The 25,697-nt window shown below is 45.1% G+C and overlaps 1 protein-coding gene across 3 annotated transcripts in view; it reads left to right on the top strand.

The window, feature by feature from the left end:
• Positions 1-25,697, top strand: part of MYO7B (myosin VIIB) — a 55,899-nt gene that overhangs the window by 5,328 nt on the left and 24,874 nt on the right. For all 3 annotated transcript variants that reach the window (XM_056358516.1, XM_056358514.1, XM_056358515.1), the window contains exons 2-24: positions 894-936; positions 2,293-2,406; positions 3,024-3,176; positions 4,342-4,526; positions 5,374-5,495; positions 6,167-6,309; positions 6,401-6,514; positions 8,370-8,523; positions 9,483-9,559; positions 9,875-9,994; positions 10,220-10,362; positions 11,665-11,875; positions 13,772-13,907; positions 14,135-14,295; positions 15,347-15,397; positions 17,172-17,309; positions 18,262-18,414; positions 18,933-19,031; positions 19,588-19,682; positions 21,216-21,300; positions 22,351-22,569; positions 23,839-24,015; positions 24,888-25,097. In XM_056358516.1, coding sequence (XP_056214491.1) covers positions 919-936; positions 2,293-2,406; positions 3,024-3,176; positions 4,342-4,526; positions 5,374-5,495; positions 6,167-6,309; positions 6,401-6,514; positions 8,370-8,523; positions 9,483-9,559; positions 9,875-9,994; positions 10,220-10,362; positions 11,665-11,875; positions 13,772-13,907; positions 14,135-14,295; positions 15,347-15,397; positions 17,172-17,309; positions 18,262-18,414; positions 18,933-19,031; positions 19,588-19,682; positions 21,216-21,300; positions 22,351-22,569; positions 23,839-24,015; positions 24,888-25,097 — 3,078 coding nt within the window. In that variant the 5' untranslated portion in view covers positions 894-918. The remainder of the gene's footprint in view (positions 1-893; positions 937-2,292; positions 2,407-3,023; positions 3,177-4,341; positions 4,527-5,373; positions 5,496-6,166; positions 6,310-6,400; positions 6,515-8,369; positions 8,524-9,482; positions 9,560-9,874; positions 9,995-10,219; positions 10,363-11,664; positions 11,876-13,771; positions 13,908-14,134; positions 14,296-15,346; positions 15,398-17,171; positions 17,310-18,261; positions 18,415-18,932; positions 19,032-19,587; positions 19,683-21,215; positions 21,301-22,350; positions 22,570-23,838; positions 24,016-24,887; positions 25,098-25,697) is intronic.

Genomic DNA, 25,697 nt, shown 5'->3' with positions numbered 1-25,697 from the left:
ACACAGTAAGACATCAGCAGCCTTCCCGCTGTAGCAAGAGTCAGAGCCAGCAAATCATACGTGGTCCTGGAGTCACTCCAAAATGCAGCTGCAGTAGCCTATGGGACAGGAAGCAGCTTCTGAAGACTTTGGTTCCATGGTTATTCCAAGGATCACAGCCTAAACAGCATCATCCCTTAACCAACACACTAGTGTAGATTCCTGGCCACCAATCTTTTCACTGTTACGCTCTTGATAGTGAGCTCCCAAAATTATTGTGCTTCTCTCTGGTTCCTTATTTTGCTGCTCATGTCTTCATTGCAGCCCTTCCCATTCCAGCCAAGGAAGATGATATCTAAACCTCCATTTCTATATAGCGGTAGGTTCGAGCTGTGAGGGTCTGAGGGAACTGAGCAGCTCAGGAAAGTATGAATTAAATCTGTGTCACTGGGCTGGCTGCTCCTAGGAACTGAACTGCTCGGTCAATGGACCAGCCAAAGGTAACTCTATTGTGCATCGAATAACATTGCATTGCGAAGTCTTTTTATTTGTGAGCCAAACTTGAAGTTCAGCCAATAAATGTGCCTAGCATTTTACTGAGGGAACAATTTGGTATGAAAATGTGCACAGTGACCTCTTCAGGGTTGAGAGCATCTCCAGGCTTACATAGTAGAACTCACAGCAGACCCACCACCACAGTGCTGCAGGTTCTTTGCTTTGGGTAGATGGTTCCATTGTTTCTGCATTGGGTGTAGCTTATTATCATCTCCTCTGCTTTAACAAAACCCATATTATTTTAAGGCATTTTGCTGTTATTTTTTACAAGGAAACATCTCAAAGAAACCCCATTTTTTGTTCTGATCAAAGCTGGAGCCCTTTACTGGCCTAACCTTATGTTCTTCTTGGCACTGCAGGTTGCATACCATGATCTGAAGCATAATGGTGGTTTTCAGAAAGGTAAGTCCTATTCTTTGCTGTGATTTACTGATTAGCCCAAGGCCCAAAGAGGAGAAAATTACCTTAACATCATGGTTCAACTCAAAAGAGAAAGTAGCAATAACCCAATATCAACCAGGTATGAAATAATGCCGTCCTAGACTAGTGGTGCAGAGGTGCTGGGCCCAGCCTGGCTGTGCTCATGCTGAGCTGTGAACTCTGTCACAAGGTGTGGCACTGAAACTGCACAGGCTACCTCTGGAGTGTTAGTCAACACAAGTTAGTCTGTAACATCATCCATAACTTGTGCAGTGTTTATAGATGCTTTACACTACAGTTCTTTGCTTTTATGTATGCTAAAATGTAAACCTGTGAAGTATTTTGAGAGGAAAAAGACATAATCTTCAAGGAAAAACCTTGAAACTTTGACAGCAAATGCTACAGTCTGTAACAGAAGTTGTATGCAAACCCCTCAGCTATAAACCAGTTTGTACCCACTGAAGATCTGACCTACAGCTTTGTTCAGTTTTCCTTCCAGCCGATACAGCAAAGCTTTCTGTTTGAATCCATATTCGTGTCTGGACCAAGAGAAGGTATTCCCGGGGGCTTGGAGCAGGGAACTATAACCAGGACAGTAGTGCAGGCGACACCAAGATGCTGCTTATTTCTAGGAAAGGGCAGCTGTAGCTCACACCTTCCTCTGATGACAGCAGAGCAGCTCTTGGTTGCTTGCCCTGCTGAGAGGCAGGATGTTGTCATGCCTCTACAAATGTGAAGAGATGAATAAAGAGTGCTTTTTTTTTTCCAAAGAGAGATCGTGGACGCACTTACATTTCTAAGTTATTTCAGCTATAGCAGAAAGAATAGATATCGATGAATGCTTGCAACAGAACCCTCTACATTTCCAGGCATCTAGTCTGTATATCCGTTTGTTTCTTTTTCTTTTTCCTGGTAATGTCTATGTTTCCAAGCATCTCTTCTGAGAGAATACCGTAGCTAGCGTGAGGCTGCCAAGGCACTTTACCAGCACTCACTGTGCCCCCGCCAGTCTCAGGGAGGTAGTGGAGCTGAGTATTTGCTGTCCTTGTAAAAGGTGTTGCCTCATTTCCTCCTGTGAGACAGCTGGGTTTGATGGCTTGTCCAAAGTCATGTTCCAAGACAACTGTGGAGCTGGGAGTAGAACTCAGAGCTATATACTAATATATACTAATACTATAACCATTGGACTGTACTGCCTGCAAGCAGTAAGAACTTCGCCAACTAAACGCTGCTAAAGAGATCAAATCACTAAAAAATTAAGACCAAGAAATGTATGCCTGTAAGCTACATGATGTCAAGTATATCACTGTACTTGACAACAGCTTTTCTTCTCCTCAGGGTGATCATGTGTGGCTGGACACTCAACCAAACAGTGAATTTAATGTCCCTATTGGGGCAGTTGTGAAGGACTCTGACTCAGGACGGATCTTGCTGGAGGATGACGAAGGCAAGGTGGGCTATGCTATAACTTTCTGTAAAAGATGAACATAAAATTTAAAAGTACAAATTACATAAGAATGGCCTTATTGGGCCAGACCATCTAACCAAATGGTCTGACTTTGTCTGGTAAGATATACTGAAAGAAAGAATATAAAAGTAAGGCTAGTATAGGGTGATACCCTAATATTTCCAGGTCCCAGCACTATGAAGACTTAGAGCTTCCTGAGCTAGAGGTTATATCTATGTAGTTAAGAAAAGGAAAAAGACAGGCTCCAATCTCTAAATCTGATGGAGCTTTAGGTGAAATCAAGATCCCACTAAAGTCGATGGGGTTTCATCCCTACCTCATACAATGTAGTGGCTGTGGTGACCCGATAGAGCTGCGCTCTGAACAGCGCTAAATTTGGTGATGTCCAGAACCCACCTGAACCGCTTCATCCAGTGTTTTAAATCAACTGGTCCTGGGGAGCAGCAATCCAGTAATTTCTGTAGTTCAGTCAACTGTTTGTTAGAATATGCTTTTTTGAGCATGGATTACACTGAAACTCACTGTGGTCTAACATGGTTCTCCTTTGTTTGCCTCTGAGCAACAGCACAACACGTTAAAGCTGATGCCTTGTCTTTTTCAGGAACATTGGATCACAGCTCGGAACATGCACATGGTGCGCCTGATGCACCCCTCCTCTGTCCAGGGGGTGGAAGACATGATCCGCCTTGGCGATCTCCATGAAGCAGGCATGGTGCACAACCTCCTCATCCGCCACCAGGAGCACAAAATCTATGTGAGTGCCAAGGGCAGCAGGCATAGCAATTTCGGGAACAACCTCTGCTACACATTTCACAATGACCTGAGCAGCCTGCAAGCCTTTCATACATGGGGGCCCCTCTGCTTCCCTTACTGAGTAAGGCTGCCAAGGAGACACAACATAGTGGTTTTCTCTTTTTCATTTGAGTACTTTGGCTGTGAAGAAGACAGCTAATAGTCTCTAAAACCACAGAGCTGTGCATAGGTAGTGACCTTGCTTACTTACTCCTAGAGGGACCATTTCCACCAGCCACCGACAGCTAAATCCAGCCCATGTTACAGCTTAGTGCTGCTATTACCTGCAGCTGCGACACAGGATCAGTCTAGCACACAGTGACATGATTTAGATCCAGTTCAAGTCAATGTTTACTTGATTTTGTAAAATATGGATATTTAGGATACCTGGTTTCATTTCTTGTCTGTTACAGGTTTTATCTGTGACTGAGCAATTCCTTACTTCCCAGTTTGTAATATGATAATAATATTGTTTTTTCCATGCTTTGCCTCCTATGTTACCTACACTGTAGGAGAGGAGATGCCTCTTACATCACAGATGTGCTGATGTTTAGTGTAAACAAGGACTAGTTTTATAGTTATAATTACCAAGATGTGTGTATAGACCTGTTATACTAGACTCTAGCAGTTGTCTTATGTAGAAGTTCTTGAACAATATTATTGCATTTCCACAGCCTTCAACAGCCTCTGTCATTTCAATGGTGCTGTTGTTTACAAATGACTGCATGAATAACACAACCATAACTTTGCCCGTTAGCAAAGTTCTGCTACATTTGCACTAGAACACAAAAGCAGCTTAACAAAACACTACAAAACAGCTTATGATAACACAAAAAAATGCCAGGTAAAATTGGACTTTTTGGTGTTGCGGCTTAAGCCAGTGAACTGAGCTGTGATTTGGCAAGGAGATTACAGCTAGCATTCTTCCTTTTGCAAAAACCTCCATATCCTGGAATATTTAATAGCAGCTTATAGCTTGTAACCATGCTGTCAGTCTCACCTAAGTGCTGCTATGGATCTCCCAGGCTTCCTTCCTGCCTCTTCTTAGATTTATACTGCAAGTGGCTTTGGTTGTATTCTTGTTTGCCGGTTTGCTGCTAGAGGTAACACTCGTAATTGTTTTTCAGACTTACACAGGATCAATCTTGGTAGCAGTGAATCCATACCAGCTGCTGCCCCTCTACACAGTCGATCAGATCAGACTGTACTGTAACAGGAGGATTGGAGAGCTACCACCTCATGTCTTCGCCATTGCAGACAACTGTTATTTCAATATGAAGAGGAATAAGAGAGACCAGTGCTGTGTGATCAGGTGACTGGACTTAGAGAGGACCAGTAGCAGAAACCAAGTCTGCATGTATTTGAGGACCTTTGTGGACACAGGAGACCTTCCAGATGGAAGGGCACAGATAAGACTAGAGTCAACAGGAGGGAAGTATTTTCTCCCCTGCTACTTCTTTTTCAGTTATGTCTGCAAAAGGCAGAACATGAACAAGGGTTTTCTGAAGGCAAATGTTCTCCCCCAGAATCTTTGAATGTTATGATATATTCTGCCCACGGTCACTACATACAGAAACACAAAATATGAGCCTGTGTGATGTAAGGCTATCTTTTATCTTGGGGACATGATACTTATATTACATATATTTTCTGAGAATAGAGATTTCCTGGAGAGAAACAACCTCTGCTAAAGCTGGAGGCAAGCTTTCTTCATCCTAGAAACACAAAATATGTATCCATTCTCTGTTAATCATCACTGTGAAGAACCAGATAGTCTCACTGCGATAACATCTGATTATAGTTGAGGCAACTCAGGTGATGTGCTAAGACTAGCACTGAAAATGGGTAATGCATTAAAGAAGAAAAGCAAGCGGTCGTTTAATTTGCACTGGTACAGAATGTCTTCCATGGATTGGCTTGTTTTTAATCAGTGGGAGAATTTAGTCCTCAATTTAAGTCTAAAAAAGAGCTTAAATTTTATTAGATAAGATGATGAAAGACTAAAATTCTCCAGCCGTGCATGAAAAACGGTCTGATCTGCCATTCACAGGGTAAATATACGTGGGATTTATTTTTTTTTTAAACTTGGTCTGCCATTTTGCCACCCTAGCCAAAAAAAGAAGAAAGGAAACCTGTAATGATCTTGTTTCTTACTGCAGTGGAGAATCTGGAGCTGGGAAGACTGAAAGCACAAAGCTAATACTACAATTCTTGGCAGCTGTCAGTGGCCAGCATTCCTGGATAGAGCAGCAAATCCTAGAGGCCAACCCCATTCTGGAAGGTGTGTTACTTAACCAACAGGCTTGATTTACCACCCTTATCTCAAGATTTTTGTATCAGTATAAAAAATTCAGAAACAGATCTTTGAACCATTGTATCTGCATAACTGCTAAAACCCCTGAAACACTGGTGATGCAGGGTAGAAGTTCTCTGCCATGAAGTCCACAGCAGCTCCCATGCTGTAGGAGGGCCTGCCATCATAGTATGTGACCTGGAACTTCTGGGAGCACAGGAGTCCTTGGGAATGCAGAACCCAAAGTAAACACCCCTGGTTTTGCATTTGCAATAGATAGTGACAAAGTGACTGGCCAAGCATGGATGTATCTATAGGGGAGCTCCCTGAGACACCCATCTGTCTTTGTAGAGGGATCAAATGTGTTCCCAGTAAATCCTTCTGGAGGTTTTCAGACTTGCCCAGCTCTCTTAGCTGGCCAGATATAGGCCACATTTGGATCATTTGAATGTATCTTTTAGGACCCAGTTATGTGGATGCACAGTGTGCCTGCCTCTCTCTTTAGGAGGCAGCCTGAGAGCAGATACTCTTCAGTGCTTGTCAGCAATGTAATTTGGCACACATAAAATACTGGCAGCAAAAAAGAAGGGCATAAAAAATAGACTTGATCTTCATTAACTGCAATAATCTAGATATTATCTCTGTCCCTTGCTCATCAGCTTTTGGAAATGCCAAGACAATTCGAAATGACAATTCAAGCCGCTTTGGGAAATACATTGATATTCACTTCAACCAGAACGGTGTGATAGAAGGAGCCCGGATAGAACAGTTTCTTCTGGAGAAGTCCCGGGTTTGCCGGCAGGTGAGGGCACTGGCAGATGCACGTTCTGCCTGCTCCTGTGTTACAAGCTTATGCTGACAAGGCTGTCCATTGGCCTATTTCTTTCTTCTAGGCTCCAGAGGAGAGGAACTATCACATTTTCTACTGCATGCTAATGGGGATGAATACAGAGCAGAAAAAGATGCTGAATCTGGGCACTGCTTCAGAGTACACCTACCTTACTATGGTAATAGTCTCTGCTTTCTTCTCCATTATTCCTCTGCCACTTGCTTCTCCCAGTGAGCAATTACAATCAACAGGAGCTGCAGATGGGTAGTTCCCAAATATGAACTGTCCTATCCTTAGAGTACCAGAAGCAGTAACACCAAAAGTGCTGTGAGCTTCACTTTCAGAGACTTACTGCCATGTCTGCCAATGGGAGGCAGCTTGTGGCAGTTCAAAGCTTTCTATCAAAGTCAGACTTCAGAAATGTAAAGGACATCTTAAAGCAGGTGGGAAATATCCCTCACTTTCGCAGGCACTCATATTTCAGATGAACACAAGGGATCTCACGTGAGGGAGAATACTAATCAGGTATGTATACTGTAGGGGAAAATGAATAAGCAGAAATAGTGCCAAGAATCCTAGTCCTTGTATCTGATAAGTCTTATATACATAATGCAGGAAGCTGGCATTCAATCTAACCTCCAACAGCTGATGTTAATGTCCATGTCTGGGTTTATGTTGCTGTAGTGGCAGGAGCGGGATGTTCACAGGTGAGATTTTTGAAAATAGCTAGTTGGTTGATTTAGGGCATGAAAACTTCTGTGAAAATCCTGTTCTTTAGCCTGTGCAGATATCTCATATTAAATATGTCAGCTGGTTTGATTTGGGCTGTTCTGTAGCTGTGGAAAAAATGAGGCCTCTGCTGAAGTTAATGGGAGCTGAGCATCTAGTTTCAGAGGAAAATAAATCAAACCTATAAAGCTGTTTCTGGAGTCTCAAAAGCAAAAAATATTAAGGATGCTGGAGATTTTTTCAAATGTAATGTTTTCAGAATAGTAGTGCTCTTGCAGCAAGAGTTGATGAGTAAAATTCACACATTGGCCATTCCATAAAATGTCTGAAGTTCCCTGGGTCAGCAGTAGGGCAGTATAATACAGAGACAGAATTAGATTAAAGGAGAACATATCCATGGTTTAGTTCAGGTCAGCTGTTGGCACAAGCTGGCATGTTTACATGCTGTAAATGGAAATGTCTAGGAATACTTCACTTTTGTAATCATCACACTGTATTGTTGGAAATAGCAGGAATAAAAAAGGCATTTTCCCATCTCCCTTAGGGCTGAAAATAGTTTCTACCAGGAAGCATCCTAGGACCTGCTGTGCAGTCTATATTGAACGTTCCTCTAATGCTGCCTCAGATGCTTCCATCTGCCTTCCACTAGAACCTAACATTCTTATTCTGAGAGTTGCCTTCTGGTACTGATCCAATCCTACTTGCTTTGATTTGGGATTAGGGCTCTTAATTAATAGAATCACTGAATGGTTTGGATTGGAAGGGACCTTAAAGATCATCTAATCCCACCCCCCCTGCCACGGGCAGGGACACCTTCCACCAGCCCAGGTTGCTCCCAGCCCCGTCCAGCCTGGCCTTGGGCACTGCCAGGGATGGGGCACCCACAGCTGCTCTGGGCAGCCTGGGCCAGTGTCATTGTCCAATTGTTCATTGACAAGCAGAGAGAGGAAACGAAAGCAGCAGACCTGGCCTTGTAATTATAGGTAACCTTGTCAAAGTTTTCTGTCTTCTGTGCTGCAGAGCAGCCTTCCCCTCAGCTTTTCCCTCTGGCTTCCCCAGCACTCAGTCTAGCCCTGGAGAAGTACATTATTTAGTGCTCTACTAATGGGTTCTTCTTGAGAGTAGGGGAAAGAAACAGCCATGGGAAGAGCATCTAGAATGTCTAAATATGCTTTTACCTTGCATCTTACAGCAAGTGGCTCACCAGGTATCCACACTGTGCACAAGGGTTTGTCAGCTGCAGGTCTTTTCATCGTGTGGGGACCGAAAGGGTTCTCCTTACCTGAGGGTATGGTGTCTTGCAGGGCAACTGCATGTCCTGCGATGGACGGAATGATGCAAAGGATTATGCCCACATCCGCTCAGCTATGAAGATCCTCATGTTCTCAGATTCTGAGCACTGGGACATCAGCAAGCTGCTGGCTGCCATCCTGCACTTAGGGAATGTAGAGTTTGAAGGTAAACTCAGCATTGTCTGTGTTGGCTTTTCCTCAGACTCGTAAAGGCCTAAAGGTGCCACCTGCTTCCACCTATACAGATGAGGTTGTACTGCTCTGCCCTGTAAAAACAGCTGAACAGGGTTGGAAGGGCAGGCAGATAAGCACCATGAACATCTGATTTGTGAAAACCACTGTCTTGTGTTTTGGAAAACATCATCTTACTACTATTTTGTCATGCCATCAGGTTTCCATGGCAATAAATGGGCCCTTATCACCCAAACTGAAACAACAGATAATATAATGCCATGCTACATTTGCTGATTGTAGTGCTATGCAAGCCAGGGGACACAGGAGCAGCTGAGCAATGTTTGCTGTGGAGATGACAGCAGCCATCCTCCTGGCTAGGCCTGGTGAACACTCACCTGCGTTAAGTGCACTGCTGGTATGGCTGGGCACACAGGGTGAGATGCCCACCAGAGGGATGCCAGCAGCTCTCACATTTTGCAGAAGGACCCCTCACTTGGTGATACAGAGGGCCCAGTACAGTGATGCTGGCTGGATTCTTTGGAGTAATGCTGGCTGCTAAAATGAGGGGTTTCCTTCATTTCCCTTTGTGTCTAAACTTCCCACAAGCTAGATAAATGGTAAAAAACATATTTAGAAACCCATTTTCTGAAGTCAGATACCACTTCCCCACATCCCAAATAGCTACTTTTAAAATGAATAACCTTGTCAGCTTTGCTACTATTTTTAGCCTGATGTTCTGGAGTTGTGATAGCCCAATACAGCCCAGGGTTCCGAGGTGAAATCAGGACTCTCCTTAGTAAAATCATCAAACCTGGGAGTCTCAAAAGAAAAAGTACTGCCTTGCCACATTCCCAGAGCTACAGGGTTACATAAATATGGCTGCAATAACAGCACAGCTCCCTGCCATAGCAGAAATGATTCACCCTGAGATTGACTGTTTCCTCATTGTAGCGGCTGTGTACGACAACTTGGACTGCTCTGATGTGATGGACTCACCACACTTTTCAATTGCAACCAAATTGCTCGAGGTAATGGGCTCTCATCTTCTCCTACTAGTACTTTTCCTCAGTCTTGTTCCCTGACCACACTGACAAAGCATGTGTCTGCGGAGTGGTTTTGTGTGGGTGTGCCTATAACAATGGGCACGTCCTCGTCTTCCTGTTGACGTTCAAGTGATGCTGTTGCAGATGTCTCTCTGAGCTGGGAGATCTTTAACTGGGACAGCAGGCTGCCGGTGAATGCTGCTGGACAGGCAGTTTGTCACGGCCCTCTTCCTGAGACAGACTTTGCTGGATCTCCTTTAGCCACCTGGAATGACCAGGTTGCCATGACTGTTCTTCCAGGTGGACTCCAGTGAACTCCAGAACAGCCTCACAAACCTCTCCATCATTGTCCGAGGAGAAAGCGTGTCCAGGCCTCTGAACATAGTTCAAGCCGCAGATGGGAGGGATGCCTTTGTGAAGGTACCAGTGCTTACATTTTCTCTGCTTTAAGATTGGGGACGCTTTTGGAGCTGTCTGTCTTCCTGGTTAAGGAGCCTTACGTGGGCAAACAACCACCCAGAGAGCTCCAGTCCCTTGTAGTTTTCAGGCATAGTTTGACAGCATTGTAGCAGCATGGTAGCAAGCAGTAAGCTATGTCCAAAGACCATAACGATGGGCTCTAATTCCTCTTTAATTTTTTCTCAGGGTATATATGGACGGATTTTCCTGTGGATAGTGAACAAGATCAATTCAGCCATTTTCAACCCAACTTCTCAAAAGTCTAAAACCAGACGTCAGTCCATTGGACTGTTGGACATTTTTGGGTTTGAAAACTTCAGCAACAACAGGTAGGAGGCTCTAGATTAATTTCCACTGGGAATCTGAAAAGCAGCTGATGTAAAGGGAAAGAATAAAAAACCGAACAGACACATATTCTTTCATTATCGTTCTGATTCTCAGAAAAGCAGTGAAATTTCCGTCACTGAATTTTCCCAGCAATAATCATGCACAGATTCCATTTTTCTTCAGACATGGTCATGTTTCTGCTTCATTCCCTAACCTGCAATTTGGTGCAGCCATTGCGCATGTCTATTCCAAAACTTCAGGAATTTTCTCAGAGGAGATGCCCATGAAGCTGCTATGAGCAGGCAGCCAGTACGTGAAGATATAGTATGTCCCATGTCTCTGTACCAAACTTTCTTGTTCCATAGCATTTTTACCATGTCTCTTGGGATACATTTTGCATATAGTACAAAGGAGGCCATGTTGTGTTTCCCATTTCAGCTCATGCTTCCATCTTGCTCGGTGTTATCCCATCCCTTTTTTGAGCTGCTTCTTATCTCTGCTCTTAAGGACAGGTTGGCAAAATACCTGGTCAGTATACCGTTGTCTCACTGCTGCCTCTTCTACTGGTGGTTTCAGTCCCAAAACACCATTTCTGTTTACCCTTCTCTATGGGGGCAGCAATTCTCTCAGTTGTATGATACCATATCATCAGTACTCCACAAACCATCAGCACATATTCTGCAGTCTTTTCCAATCCATTTCAACTGATGCATGTTGCTTGCTTTCTACAAGATAATATTCCTCACTGACTTTTGGAACATAGTCTACGATCTGTTTAGCCCATCTCCTATCTTTTGAGTGCTCTCCTATTATTTTATGCTGTTCCCTAAGTCTGCAATTCATATGGGGCCTCACTGTGGTGAGCTCTCTACAGGCACACACAGCGTGCCACAGCAATTACCAGGTAATGACAGTCAGGTGCAACATTAAGGAGTAACTAACAAAAGAAGTCATAGTGCCAGTGCAAGTAAAAGCACGTCACACACTCATAGAGTCAAGCTACTTTCACAGGTATATGTTCCCCTTAATCTCTACAGTTTCTTGAAATGCATACAACATCTTTCCTTCCTTACTCAGCAAAACTCAATCACCACTTGGCTCATTTCTGCTTATCTGTATTGGAGCAGAAGATACATCTTTTATATCGCTAAGATTGGCAACAGGCAGTGGTGGTGATCATTAACGCTGTGCAATATAGCAGGAGTCTATCTAGATATGTATTTAATACAGAGAACAAAGAAATACCGTAAAGCAGTGCAGCACTAGCCAAGGATGACCATGGTTCCCATCTTGTCCCCCACCAGCTTTGAGCAGCTCTGCATTAACATTGCCAATGAGCACCTTCAACAGTTCTTCGTGCACCATGTCTTCAAGCTGGAGCAGGAGGAATACCTTGCCGAGCACATTGTCTGGAATAACATCGACTTCGCTGATAACCGCCAGGCTCTGGAAGTGATTGCACTCAAGCCCATGAATATCATCTCTCTCATTGATGAAGAGAGCAAGTTCCCAAAGGTAAATTTCTGGTTTCACTTGTAATGCCTGGCTTTGCACACAGCTCACAGGTAACGCTTGGCTTTACACACAGAAAAGTGCAAAAGTGGCTTTCGGATACATTATGAGAGGCAATGTCTTCTCCTTATAGATTCTTTTAAATTAGCTCACTATACAAATGCCTTTCTCTCTGCTGGAATGTGGTCTTCCTGGTACCCTGCTGTTGAAACTCTTACAGCTGTTCCAGACGGAGAAGGAAGGAGTCCGCATCGTCTTACAAGGGCTTCTTAGGAAACCTGAATTCACATATTGAGAATTGTTCTGCTGTTGGTCTGGGCTGAAGCTTGCTCTTTCTCTCCTGGATGACAGACCTAGTTGAGTAATGTCACCATTGTGAGGAACTGTAGGGGAGCTACGGGCCTGCCAGCCTGCCCTGGGTGCCGGGGAAGGTGCCGGAGCAGACGGTGCTGAGCGCCATCACCCAGCACGTGCAGGACAGCCGGGGGGTCAGGCCCGGCCAGCGCGGGGTTATGGCAGGCAGGGCCTGCCTGGCTGCCCTGATCTCCTTGTGGGACAAGGTGACCCCCCTGACGGGTGAGGGACAGGCTGCGGGTGGTGGCTGCCCGGGCTGGAGCGAAGCCTTTGGCACCGTCCCCACAGCATCTCCTGCAGCCACCGGCTGCTCCCGGCCGGGCCGGGGGGGCTCTGCGCGGGGTCAGGAGCTGGGGGGCGGCCGGGCCAGGGAGCGGTGGGGAATGGAGTCACATCCCGCTGGCGCCGGGCACACGGGGGGTTCCCCAGGGCTCAGCGCCGGGGCCCGTCCTGCTGCGTGTCTGCACCGCCGGGCTGGGCGAGGGGAGCGAGTGCCCCCTCAGTCAGGGCAGGGGGCACCCAGCTGGGGGGGGCTGAGCTGCTGGGGGGCAGGGGGCTCTGCGGGGGGGCTGGGCAGGCCGGGCCGAGGGGCCGAGGCCAGCGGGTGAGGGTCGGCAGGGCTCAGCGCCGGGCCCTGCCCGTGGGGCACAGCAAAGATGAAAGCAGCATGTGATCTCAGACATTCCTGCAGAGCATTTTCATAGTTTCCAAAGCATGGTGAGGCTAAGCAGGACTGCTGGTCCAGCAACCAGGTGCCAATGTGGGCTTGTCCAGAAAAGCAAGCCCCTGCCTCAGCTCATTTGTAGTTCTCAGGTAACAATTTGAGAGGATCATGTACAGGCAGACAGCTTTCCCCTTTCTTCCCTTAGAGAGTTTTCCTGCACTCAGGACAAGAAAGCATCTTTTCTATGATCACGTCATGAGCACATGACTTCCCAGATAGCACAGCACTCACTGCCCCTACCATGGGCCAGCCAGCAGCACTAGCCTCACATGCACAACAGGGGATGAGATTGTGATGGCACCCCCTGAAGAGAAGCACTCCGCTGAGTGCCTTGCCTGTGGAAGTCACGATCTGAGCAAGCTGACCGGTGTCTGCTCAGGCCAGCCTTGTTCCAGGGATCTCTGAGTCTTGCAGCAGCCGGAGAGTGAAAGAAGTGTGGGAAAAGGAGCATGCACCCCTTAGAGCGTGACTGGGTAGGGTGGCATGGGAAGGCTGGTGCAGGGCTCTGCTTGTGAGGTCCAAATATATGGGAAATTCTCAGCACACCTGGTGATGTTAGTAATGTTATGGGGGCTTGGATACAGCCCTAAAATACCAGGCCTTACACTCTGGTGGTGTTTTCTGTCCTGATGCTTGAGAGAAAGATCCGTGTAAAAGGGAAGACACTTCTGGCACTACCTTTCTCCAGATCGACAACACAAATAATGGACAGAATTTGAGCTTTTGTTATCACTGCTCACCACTTCTATTTGTTTGCTGAGCATAGGCCCATGCTGGGGGGAATCTGCTTACCTGTTCTTTTTGCCTGTATTTGTTTCTAGGGCACAGATGCCACCATGCTCATCAAAATCAATTCCCTCCACGGCAAAAGTAAAGTCTACATCCCACCTAAGAGTGTCCATGACACCAAGTTCGGCATCAACCACTTTGCTGGGGTTGTCTTTTATGAATCAAAAGGTGAGCCTATCTCTGCTGGATGCGGAGGGTGAAAAGAAAGGCATGACCTGCCCTGGATGTGTGACACTCCAAGGTAGTGTTGAGCTGAAGTCAGATCAGGAGGTCAGGAGGATTACTCTAAACTAATCTGCAAGTTACTGTAAACGAACTGGATTTTAGCTAGACAGAGTGGTGCTAAAGCCAGCAGGCTGCAGACATGACAAGCTGATTTTTTTTCCATCCTATAGATTTCCTGGAGAAAAATCGGGACACACTGAGTGCTAATGTAATGCAAGTGGTTCATTCCTCCAAAAACAAATTCCTGAGAGAGATTTTCCAGGTGGAAATCACCCCACCTAATCTGGGACGTGGGACCATCCGGCATCTTGGAGCTGACCAGACCTGCAAGGTTGGCTTACTGGAGCTAAGTTGCAGGAACAACTAATTTCTCCTCCCTTCCATAAGGCCCTGGCTGTTCTTGACCTCTTTCTTTTGCACTCTTTAGCCAGCAAATCCCTATGCCCTTCATTCTACCCATTTCTGCAAAGGAGTCTGCAGGAAAAGTCAGGGTCTAGTGTTCATGCTGTAAACAAGTCCTGTCTCCCAGGGCTGCGTCCCTGGACGTCTGCATAGCCATGCTTGCAGGCTGTGACAGAAGCATGCGTAGTGCTGCCTCCCCAGAAGTTGTCATCAGCTGGATGGGTTTGTTCTGTGTCTGCCTGGGCACCCATACTGCATCCACATTGCCAGGATGGGTGTAACGTAGTAGGAGGGAACTGCAGTTTGAAAGGTTTGTTGGAATGGAACAAGGCACTCACCAGAGACCCCTCTGCAAAGCCAGTACCTGTCCAGAAGCTGGCAGCTGAACTGCTGCCACACTGCACATGTAGCCAGTCTGCTCAGACCATAACACCAAGGGCTCTGACTGGGCAACTGGCAGCTGGGTCCTGGCCATTTTGTTCTTGCACAGGGCTGACAGGCTAGCACCAAGGAGCAAATAGCTGTGCTGTCACAGAGATACTCTGCTTCCTGCTCCTACTGACGCTTGTAGACACAGGTCTCACTGCCCTAGGTACTGCTGCAACTTTAGTTCTCCCTCCTGGCCCAGAGGCTTTGTGGCAGAGTTCATGGTGGCTAATTATCACAGAATCATCTGTGCCTAGCAGTGCAGGGAGCCTTGTCCTGTGCCTAGTGAAAATGAGGTTGTAAAGTGCGGTGGACTGGAAACAGCTTGAGGCTTGAGGCAGAGTTCAAGTTCTCTGCCTTGCTGCAACTTTCACATGCCTTGATTTCTGAGCATTTAACTATGCAATGTCATCATGTGAAGGCACCTTTGCTTTTAATGTTTGCACCTTTGAGTTTTCCTAGCAGGGTACAGAACAAACAGTCAGCTTGCTATCTTACCTGTTATCTGTCTGTTCTCCTGGCACTGTTTTCTGATCCTGTCCTTTCTTCCTCAGTCTTTATCCCGTTGTGGCTTTCTGCTGTCCAGAACATCTGGCCATGGACAGGTAAACATCCTGGAGGAGAAGAATGTCAGAAGTGGTACAAGCAGCAACAGAGAACTGGCTTAGCATCTCTTAAATGCTATGAATACTTCCAGATTAAATATCAGGTCTATCTACATTGCTCTAATGCTCTAATGTTTTTTGTCTTTATAAATAAGGTTGTGTTATTGAAAAAAAACCACCTTTCCTTACATTTAGGAAGCACAGAAGCATGTCAGGAAAGGAGCTGCTAAATGTGGGCTGGTGGGCTACTGCCCATTTCAAAATGTGCAGCAGTTAGCTGAAATACCTCAATTAATTTCAAATAGGTTAGGCCACCGTTTGGAAGCCTAAGCAGCAGGCTACAGAAAAGAACAGTGAATGAAGTGCCAGAAAAAAACCCTTTGCTGTCCTGAGGTCTCAGAGTTGCCCTCCTGACACACCAGGGCAGAAAAGTCACCACCATCTCAACAACAAATTCAGCTTTACCAACGTTCTATGTGTGAGATGAGGGCATAGGCTTCAGACCTGTGTGGCCATCCCACTGATGTACTGGTACAGCAGGAAGGGTCGGAGATCTGGGAGTGCAAATTGCTTTTAACTCTTATACAGTTTAAACATGTATATGATGTTGTCGTATTTACTTAAAAAAAAAAAAAAATGCTTGCTAGCCCTAAGGTACATCGGAGTCGCCAAGAGACATTCCCAGGAAGGGTTTCCCAAAGGATGAATGTTCGGTCGCCGGAGGGCAGCATTGCCCTGTCGCTAAATCAGAGGTTGGCCACTTGAGTGTTAAAAAGGGCACTTTAAACGTAAGAACCGGCAGAATGAGGTACCCTAACAGACCATGGAAGTGAGGGGAGCCACTGGACATCAAATTATTTACTTGGGAAAAAAACCCCAAAATCCCACAACCCCCCAAACCGAACACACAAGCTGTATCATCCTGCAGTGGCTCCATGCCTGTATGTTAAAGGCCGGCAGAATCCTTCTGTTACTTGGAATCAGCACTGTGGTCACCGTAATTTAATGTACCCTTTAAAGATACCAGGAGGTAGAAGCTTAGGCCTGTTGTGACGATCTGTGTGAAAAAGACATAGGTGGGAATATCAGTGAAGCTGGGAAAGCTAACTGCAGCCAAGTGCAATTCCTCTGGGTTGCAGTATGGCAACTGCGAGCAAAATTCAACCCAGGAGCAGTGAGATACAAAGCACTTTATATGCAGCTGTATATGGAGTAGCTCTTACCTTATCTTCCAGCAAAAGTTGCCTTTTCGCTGCTTACTGTAGTACTAATGAGCAAGGTGATCAGTCATCCTTATCAGTAAGGAATGAGCTGCTCTGGATCTTTAGCATCCATAGTTAGCTATGAGATGGCAGCAAAACGTCTGGCCTGGAGGTTATTACTGCTCTGGGAGCGGCTGTGGCTCACCAAGCTTTCAGGCACACGCCCATGCATAAAAGCTTGGCACCCAGGCCATACGCTAAACTCAGCCTTGGCTGGAAAAGATGGGCCTGGGTGGGCTTGTGTGGGTGGAAATTCCATCATCACAGCCACCCCCACTGCCAGAACTTGGTGCCCAAGTAGGTGAAAGGGTTCAGTGGGGTTTTTTCCCCAAGAATAAACCCAAATTAATAAGATGCAGGTGGCTGATTTAGCTTCCATGTAGGGTTTGGTTGTTTGTTTTTTTTTCTGGCAGTTGTATGATACTGTTACATTAAACAAAATTACAAAGAATTATTAATTGGCCCTCTTACAGTGAATGCTGTAGCAGCCAGCATGTGCTTACTCTTCCTAGGGCTTGGATACCACCAAACGGCTCTCTACTCTGGGAGGACAGTTCAAGCAATCCTTGGAAAAACTAATGAAAATCCTTGAACAGTGCCAGCCATATTTCATCCGCTGCATCAAGCCAAATGACTACAAGAAACCACTGGTAATGTTTTAACAATATGAGGGCTTGTCTTCAGTAAACTTTTTAATGAGCAAAAGCTGTCAGTTGCTGTTATAGCATTTTATATCTGTACTTCAGCCAAGAAGAGCTGAAGTACAGGCTATTAGTGCAATAAAAAGACTGATAGGGTTGGCATTGTTCATTTATGAAAACATGTTTAAAAAGCATCATAGAGTAATAGATGGCAAAAAAGCAGATAGGTGTGTTCCTGAGAGGAGCTGTAGAAGCCTTTCCTGTAAAGACAGAACTGGGGAGTTTCTAGTCCCTCAACAAGGGGAAAAATGAAAAACATTAGGATCCAACAATGATCATACTATGAAATAGCCTGAAAGAGAATAGGAGAGCTGTTGGTGTTTGAGAGAGGGGTGATGTGGCTTAAATTGACACTACAGGAGGACTGTGTCATTAAGAGACTTGCCAGGAACTCGTGAGATCATGAGCCACTTCTACATTAAAACCTTGTATACTGTTGATCAAGTAAGTTAATTTTTAAAGCACTGTGTGTGGTTTAGTGAGCCTATTTTTAGTCTGCATGACAAGAACCTAGCCACACGCATGCTGTACTTTGCATGGCTATGCCCACAGGGCCTAAGTTGCTACTGCAGTTATTCACACCTGCAAAACTATATGATCAGATCATTGTTCATCTGAAATTGCAGTTCTAGAATTGAAAATGCTTGCTGAAGCCAGGCTGAAGTTAATGGGCTGTTTCTACTGCTGATAAACACAAATTTGAAGACCCTTTGGGGTGACTTGTTTATGCCTGTAATGAATTAATTTGTGTATTAAAGAAATAAGAAGTGCAATTTAAAAAAGCATAGTAGGCCATTTTGCAGGCACCCTGAGGTGGAGGTTAATAGATATGTTTGAAGGAATGCTGCGTGTGTAGCTTCTTTCAGTGCTAAGTCTCCTCCTTGTCTGCTTCCCCTTTCAGTTGTTCGACCGGGAGCTGTGTATCAAACAGCTGCGATATTCAGGGATGATGGAGACCATTCAGATCAGGAAAGCTGGCTACCCAGTTCGCTACAGCTTTGAGGAGTTCTTTGAGAGGTACAGAGTTCTCCTGCCATGGTCTCTTCGAGAACAGGTGCGTAAGCAAGAACTTTGGTTAAGGCTAATCCAACTTTTCCTTTTGGGGCTTTAGTCTTTCTCACAGTAGAAAGTTCTTAGATTATTGCTGGCACAGTTGAGAGAGCTGTCATCACAGTAACCATAGCTAAATACATATATCCTCACTTGGACCTTAGCTGAAGCAGTAGAGGCACTTTTAAATCTGGCTGCCTTGACCTGCTCCACACAGACATCCCAGGCAGGGTGACATCCCAATTGCCCTCAGATATTTCTTTTCTCTAATCACACACTTCTGAGGTCTTTAACATCCTCCTCACATTTCAACTCTGGAAGGTTTGGCCATGCAGTCACGTTCCTCCTTTTCTTGACCATTTCAGCTGAACCACTCTCATTCATTATACTGTCAGCCCAGAGGTCGGTAAAGACCTCAGCTGTTTCTGTTTTTCATCCTTTGAAATGCAGGGCAATAGATTTTACCTAGTACAGCTGCTGTGTTTCACAACCAAGCCCTAACATGATGCTTTTGTGTATCAGTTGAAGAATGATGCTCGACAGAGCTCTATCAGCATCTCTGAAGCAGTTCTGGGAAAGAACGAAAGCTGGCAAGCTGGAAAAACCAAGATTTTCCTTAAAGTAAGTAAAAAGGACAGTTTATTGTCTCCTCCTGAAAAAAAATGGGTGCTTCACAGTACAGCTTGACTTGCTTGTGCAAGAGCGGTGACCCAGAAGGACTGGGTTCTCTTACAAACTCTGTCTTTAATCTGAGGCTGGATCTTTGCTCCTGAAGGCCAAATAATTTAACAACTTGGTATAGGAGAGGCTGATCCTATTCCTGTGCTCCAGTGTTGCAGCTGAAACAGCACAGTGCTATGTATTGGTCTCTGCTCAAGCCCTGAGCATAAAAAAGAACTGGATAACAGCACGCTGTTGCAGGAGACCTCCTTGCCCATAGCATACCCCCAGGTAAAACCAGTCTTACTGAGGCAGATTCTCTGCTTGTTTATGGCTATAGCCAGGCATGGTGTGGTCAGGTGGTGTGCACTTTCCCTACTGCAGTTCCATAAATGCACTTTAATCACAGCTTGAACTCCATCATACTGATCTGGGACCTCTTTCAGACCATGTGTCCAGTTTGCAGAAGTTGTCGGGGGTGTCTGCTCAGCTGGCATATCCTCACTTCTTTTAACAGGATCATCATGATACAGTATTGGAGCTGCAACGCCAAAATATACTCACAGATAAGGTTCTTCTTATCCAGAAGGTGATGAGAGGATTGAAGGACAGGTCAGTGATCTCACAGAAGGGAAGTTTGTAGCAGTAATCTTTGTGGTGCAATTTAACACACTCTGTGACGCATTTGGGGGGACGAAATGTGTCGATCCATACCTTTCACCAGCCCTACATTCAGTGCTCGTCAACAGCACACAATGCGTCTATGCAGATTTTGCACAAAGATTTGTTCTGGCTCAGTGTATTTTCATTATGCTTCTCAAAATGCAGGGCTGTGGCACATGCAGCTTATATGAAGAGGAAGTGATGAAAGGAGGATTTGCATTTAGTATTTCTAGTAAACAATAGGCATCTGGAAAGCAGGAAATCCCCATGGAATCTGTGCCCTCAGAGCTACAAGAACTCTCTGATTTAGGATGCTGCTTTGATACAAGACATACAGAAGAATCAGATAAAACCAACTAGTCCTTCTCTTTGCCAAACATTCACAGTTCTTGCATTTTGTCTGGTTTAGTTTGAAATATCTTCAGAAGTGAAATTTAGTCACTGTCAAGTAAATGTTTGTCCTCATTAAATGCTTTACATCATGATTTGTACTTACTAATCTTGTATCCTCCAACCAGAACCATGATATAGGACTGAATCTTGGGTTTTTAAAGAAATATTCCCAACAGTAGAGAAGCAAGAATTAGAAAACCATGATACAAATGCCCCAGAACTTCCCCCTTTTTTTCAAACTCTGCCTGCTATTGAACACCACCTCTCTCTGAAAGCCTCACCTCGCTTTTGTTTTCAAACCTTCAGAGCCATATGCCACTTCTGACAGCTTTTACCGTGGGAAGTTCATCTTGCTGGGATGGGCTCCTGCTCCTGGCAGTTAAGTCACTGGGGAGCAAGTGGTCATCAGATGGGGGGGTTAACTTGTTCAGGCTTGATACGAGGGACTTTTCAGTTCTTACAGAGCTCTCCTACCACCGCAGTGAATTTGGTCTGCGGTTGCTATGATTATTTTTGTAGCATTAAGGGCCAAGTCAGATCAGATGTATCCAGGTGGATTACTGATACTTATATATCCTTTCTACTAGCAAACGCATAGCAAGGCAAATAGGAAAACACTTTGTGAGCTCAACTGATTCATGGTGCTGCTTCACTTAGAGAATGGCATGAGCCAAGGTAAACCCTCCTAAGGCCCTTATTTGCAGAAAAGATCAGGCAAAACAGCCTTTCTGGCCTTTCCATCAGCATGGAGAACATGTAAGCAGACAAAATGTTTGAGTGAGTGTAATTTCGAAGCATACGGTACAAAAGTATCTGGCCAGACTAATCTTTCTGCTGCAACATAATACTTTTTGGGGGCTGCTCAGAAGTAGGAAGAACAGCCTCACTGAGCTTCAAGCTTTCCCCAAAAAGCTGTCTACTCATAATTGAGCTATTTAACAATAGCTTTCCTGGCTCTAGTGTTCCCAGACAGCAAACAAGGCTGAGATCAGATCCCATAAAAGGAAAACCTACCACCTTATTCTTTACTATTATAAAAACCAGCAGAAATAACCTGTTGTTTGTCACCTCCCCTGTCTGTCTGCTTAGGAAGCAGTTTCTGAAGCAGAGGAGGTCTGCTGTGGCCATTCAGGCAGCCTGGCGAGGGTACTGCTGCCGGAAGGATTTCAGAACGGTAAGATGCAGATGTATATACAACTTTTATTTTTTTTTTCCTTAATATATATATATGCACACACTCACATATGTATATTTGTGTATGTGTCTTTATATACTCTGCCTTGCCAGACTGAGTATTAGGAATGAAGTTATTTAGAACTGAAGGGAGGAGAGGCAAGATGGTAGGGTGTAAAGAAGGGTGTAAGGTCCAAGGAGGGCTCTGGGACCTCTCAGGGCTTGCTGAACCTGTGACATTTCTGCTTTCTAGTGAAATAGTAACCCAACTAACCTCTGGCAGGCCTGACTCTGGTGACCTGACATATGAGTGATCCCACACTTCTTCTAGTCAGGAATCCAAGGCTAGCGTTTGTGCATCACCACCATCGTATGAGCAACTGCTACAGGAAAACTGGGAATCTGTAAAAAAAATTACCAGACAAATCATTATATCAATCTCACATTATTAAAGATATTGGCTGTTCTTCTATAGATGGTGGGTTTTCTGGGTGAGGAAAGCTACGCCATATTGGGGCCACTCACCTATTGTGTGTTCATGTGGCAGGGATTATTATTCATATATCCTAGGCATCACATTCATAAGGGGCAGGAGGAGAAACTGCCACTTTCAGTGAGAAACATTTTCTGTTCTGCATCAATGACGCAATTCCTGTCTGAAGAGCCAGACTGTTGTCTTGCACTCTGCCCCATCCTCCTCTGCTGCTTTTCTTGGGACTGGCACACCCATCTCTCCAAGGATGTGCCTTTTTTTTTTTTTCCATTCACTTGGCTTCATTTCTGCTCTCTTCCTTCCCTTGTAATAAACCCTGGCTATCATTGTCACATCCTGGAGCCACTCCCTGGAACAGAGCCCCAAAAGAACTCTATCTAAACTAGTTTTAAAAGCCTATTACTGGCAGAAAATAAAGCATAAAGGACAGTATCGAATTAGCCCCTTCCAGTGTCTTTATCCAGTTACTGAATTTTGTCATCTTCAACTCCTCCCAACTTACTCCCAGTCTTAATGGTTTTGAACCATACTCACTTCTTTTTTCTTCACCTCCCACAGGTTATGCTGGGTTTCGGGCGCCTGCAGGCCCTGTACCGGAGCCGGCAGCTTGCTAAACAGTATGAAGCAACCCGAGCTCATATCATCAGGCTTCAAGCCATGTGCCGTGGTTATCTAATGCGTCAAAAGATAGCGGAGCAGAAGAAAGCTGCATGTGTTATACAAGCATATGCAAGGGGCATGTTTGCTCGCCGAATCTACCAGAGGATGAAGAGGGAGGTATGTATGCTCACAGATACCTTGTGAACATGTTCTTTCTGTGAAATTATGATAGAGATGTAATGACTGGCAAGTGTTGCCATAGTATAGCACTGGATGTGGATGTTTATTTTTCGACATCTTATTTTGAGCTTTTGTCAAGTACGAAAGCAGAGTTTTAAGCAGACTGATCTTGTTTACATTTGCTGTGTTCATTATCATGGATCAAAACTTCACTGACAGAGCTGAAATGTTTTTGACAGAAGGCAGGAGAAAAGATAAGGTGTGCATGCATATCTGTCACTCCTGCAAGAGACGCTCAGTTTCTACAGCGAGGCCTGATACTGTCACGTAGGGATCCTGAATGGATCCTAATGCATGTGTCTTGGTATGCACTGCCAGAGAAAATCCTGTACTTACTACCTTGGCAGTCCATAGCACATAGGAGGCCTTTCTGTGATTTCCTTTCTCTACTAATGCTGTACAAACAGGATGAAGCCGGTTTGCAGATTTCTGCCTGTGGCTTGTTCCCTAAAATGCCTAATCTAGACCTGAGTCCCTGTTGGGGTAAAGTCCTGGTGTGGACAGCTTGTTGATGGTAGAAGGGGGTCGTCTCAGCAGTTGTGGAAAGAGCCACAGAATGGTCCTGTTCAAAAAACAAGTGCAAGCTGGAAGGCAGGAATATCCACTTGGAAGGAGAGGAACATCTGATCCAAGTCCTTGGACCAGTGAAAGCAAGGGAAGAGGCTATGAGATTACAAAAGGTAGATATGTTGGTGGAGGAACGTTGAATGCTGTGTTCCTTGGCTGATAAGGGAGCTTACCCAGCATATATTTGCAGACTTCCTCAAAGGTCAGACATAGTTGTAAAATTATTTGTTACAATGCTTTAGAAATGGGTCAAGGCAAACATGTGCACATTTCTGTTTGCAGTATGAGCTGGCACTTTAGCCAAACACGCACAATACTTTTTACAGCCCCCTGTCGAAAAACCTTTTTAAATAATATGGGGGTTTCTGCTGTTAGGAATTCTGTGTTTTTCCTATATTATTTCTTGTTGATAAAGTTCTTGAAAAATTGCATGTTACCCATAAGCAAGGCCCTGCTACTGATGGGCTAGGTCTTTGTGACTGCCTAGCACAAGAACCATTTAACTTCACATTCCAACACTGCACTAGCAGAGCTGGACCTCACTGCCATAACACCTTTGTAATAGTGTTTCATCCTCACACCCATTCATTCTAGCAGAACGATGTTCAAGTCATGCCTAACCAGCTTCTATGTTTAAAGGAACACCTGACTCCTCTGGAGAGAGACGAGGCAGAAGCAAGACAAAGGAGGAAAGCTCTTGCCAATAAACCAACAAATCATGACGTTATCAGCGACCAAGAAATGGTGGACAAAATTTTTGGGTTTTTACCTGCTATGATCGGAGGCCAAGAAGGACAGGCTCCTCTGGGGTTTGAGGTACAGAGCTACAGACTGGTAATGGGCCGTGTTCATCCCTTGTGTAAGTCTACTGACTGTTGGAATTCCATCAGTTGTCAATTCTGTTTAAGGAACTTCTGTGCAGTGAAAGAATCACCTAAATTAGTCATCCAGACAGTCTCTTTGGGATCTGCTTGCAGGTCAGTTCCTAAAAGTTTTTGGTCGCATGCAGTTCAGGGACTAAGTGTCTTCAAAAGCCACTGCACGTTTGTTTCTTTGGCCCAGCAGACCCTGACCAAATAATGCCATTCTCTGCATTTTGGCATCAACCACGTGTTCTGCTGACAGTGCTCTCAGTGATCTTCTGGCTGAAACAAGCTGGAATTTCATGACCCAAGTTATCTCATGTTCTTAAAAGCAAAATTTGAGATCTACTGGTCCTGACAGCTGTGGAGGATGGAATAGGGTAGGGAGAGGTAGGCAGAATAAAATAGTTATTTTTATGGTTATTTATCCTGAGTATATTGCGGGATATGAGCAATGAGGTAACACCTTGGTTTTCCATCAGCAATGTTCTTGCTGAAGACCAAGACAGGAAGGTCATATGGAATTGATGCATTTCAGAAGGACAAGCTCTGGGTCCCAATGATCTGTTGGTAGCAGCCGAAAATGGCTTTGGGGTTAGCTGGAAAGCCAAATTCTGGAGGACCTATGGCAAAAAAACCCCAAAAAACAAAACAAAACAAAAAACCAACCAAAACCAAACCCACAACAAAAAAACCAAACCAAACCAAAAAACCCAAACAAACAAACAAAAAAACAAAACAAAAATTAAAAAAAAAAAAAACCATACAATAAGACTATCAGAGTACAGGGAAAGAAAACATGTTTCTTCCTCATGTTCTGCACAGGACTTGGAAACAAAGCCTAACAAGCTGGACGAGGTGGACCTGGACATGGTTCCCATGAGTGTGAAGCTAGAAGAGGAAGCAGATGGTTTGGAAGAGTACACCTTCCCAAAGTTTGCAGCTACTTATTTCCAGGGGTCTTCTACACATACACATATCCGGAAGCAGCTGCGTCACCCACTACTCTACCATGATGACAAGGACAACGTCCTGGTATCTTGCTCCTTCTTGTTATCGAACCTGTTCTCTCTACAGCCCCAACTTCTACAGCTCCCCACATCCTTGCGTTCCCCTGCCTCTGGCACAGCCCTGGGAACCAGAGACTTCAGAGCCAAGCAGATAGTCCTAAGCACTTGTATGAAAGTAGGAGTTCCCACCAGCATTTTTTGGCACTTTGCAGGCAAACACTTCACACAGACAACCTGCCCAACACGTGACCTTGGGTCACCTTCAGTCTGCCTAAAGAGAGAACTCTGAGGTTTGTTTTGACTTCTCCAGATACCCTCTGAAGGCAAAAACGGACTGGAGAGAAGCATCAGAACTGACCCTTCTCTATGGTCTTGTTAGGGCGGCTGGTCCTTTGAGTTAGGACAGGGGGAGACCCAGGCCTCCAGTTCTGTTGAACCACAGGGGAACCGAGGAGGGGATTTTTTCCTGGTACTAAGCAGCCTTGCAGAATGGAGGGTCCCATGCTGCAAAAACTTCGCTGTTACTTGGCTTTCTAGTTCTGGGTCTGAGGGTTCCTGGAAGAGTTTACTCCATTGCTTACCTGTGCAGGCAGGTAAATGCAGAGTGTGATTCAGCCAAAGTTTC

The sequence above is a fragment of the Falco biarmicus genome, chromosome 13 (assembly GCF_023638135.1).
Source record: "Falco biarmicus isolate bFalBia1 chromosome 13, bFalBia1.pri, whole genome shotgun sequence".
Taxonomy (NCBI): Eukaryota; Metazoa; Chordata; class Aves; order Falconiformes; family Falconidae; genus Falco; species Falco biarmicus.
Note: the sequence above shows the minus strand (reverse complement) of the source record. Positions and strands in the feature narration are given on the sequence as shown.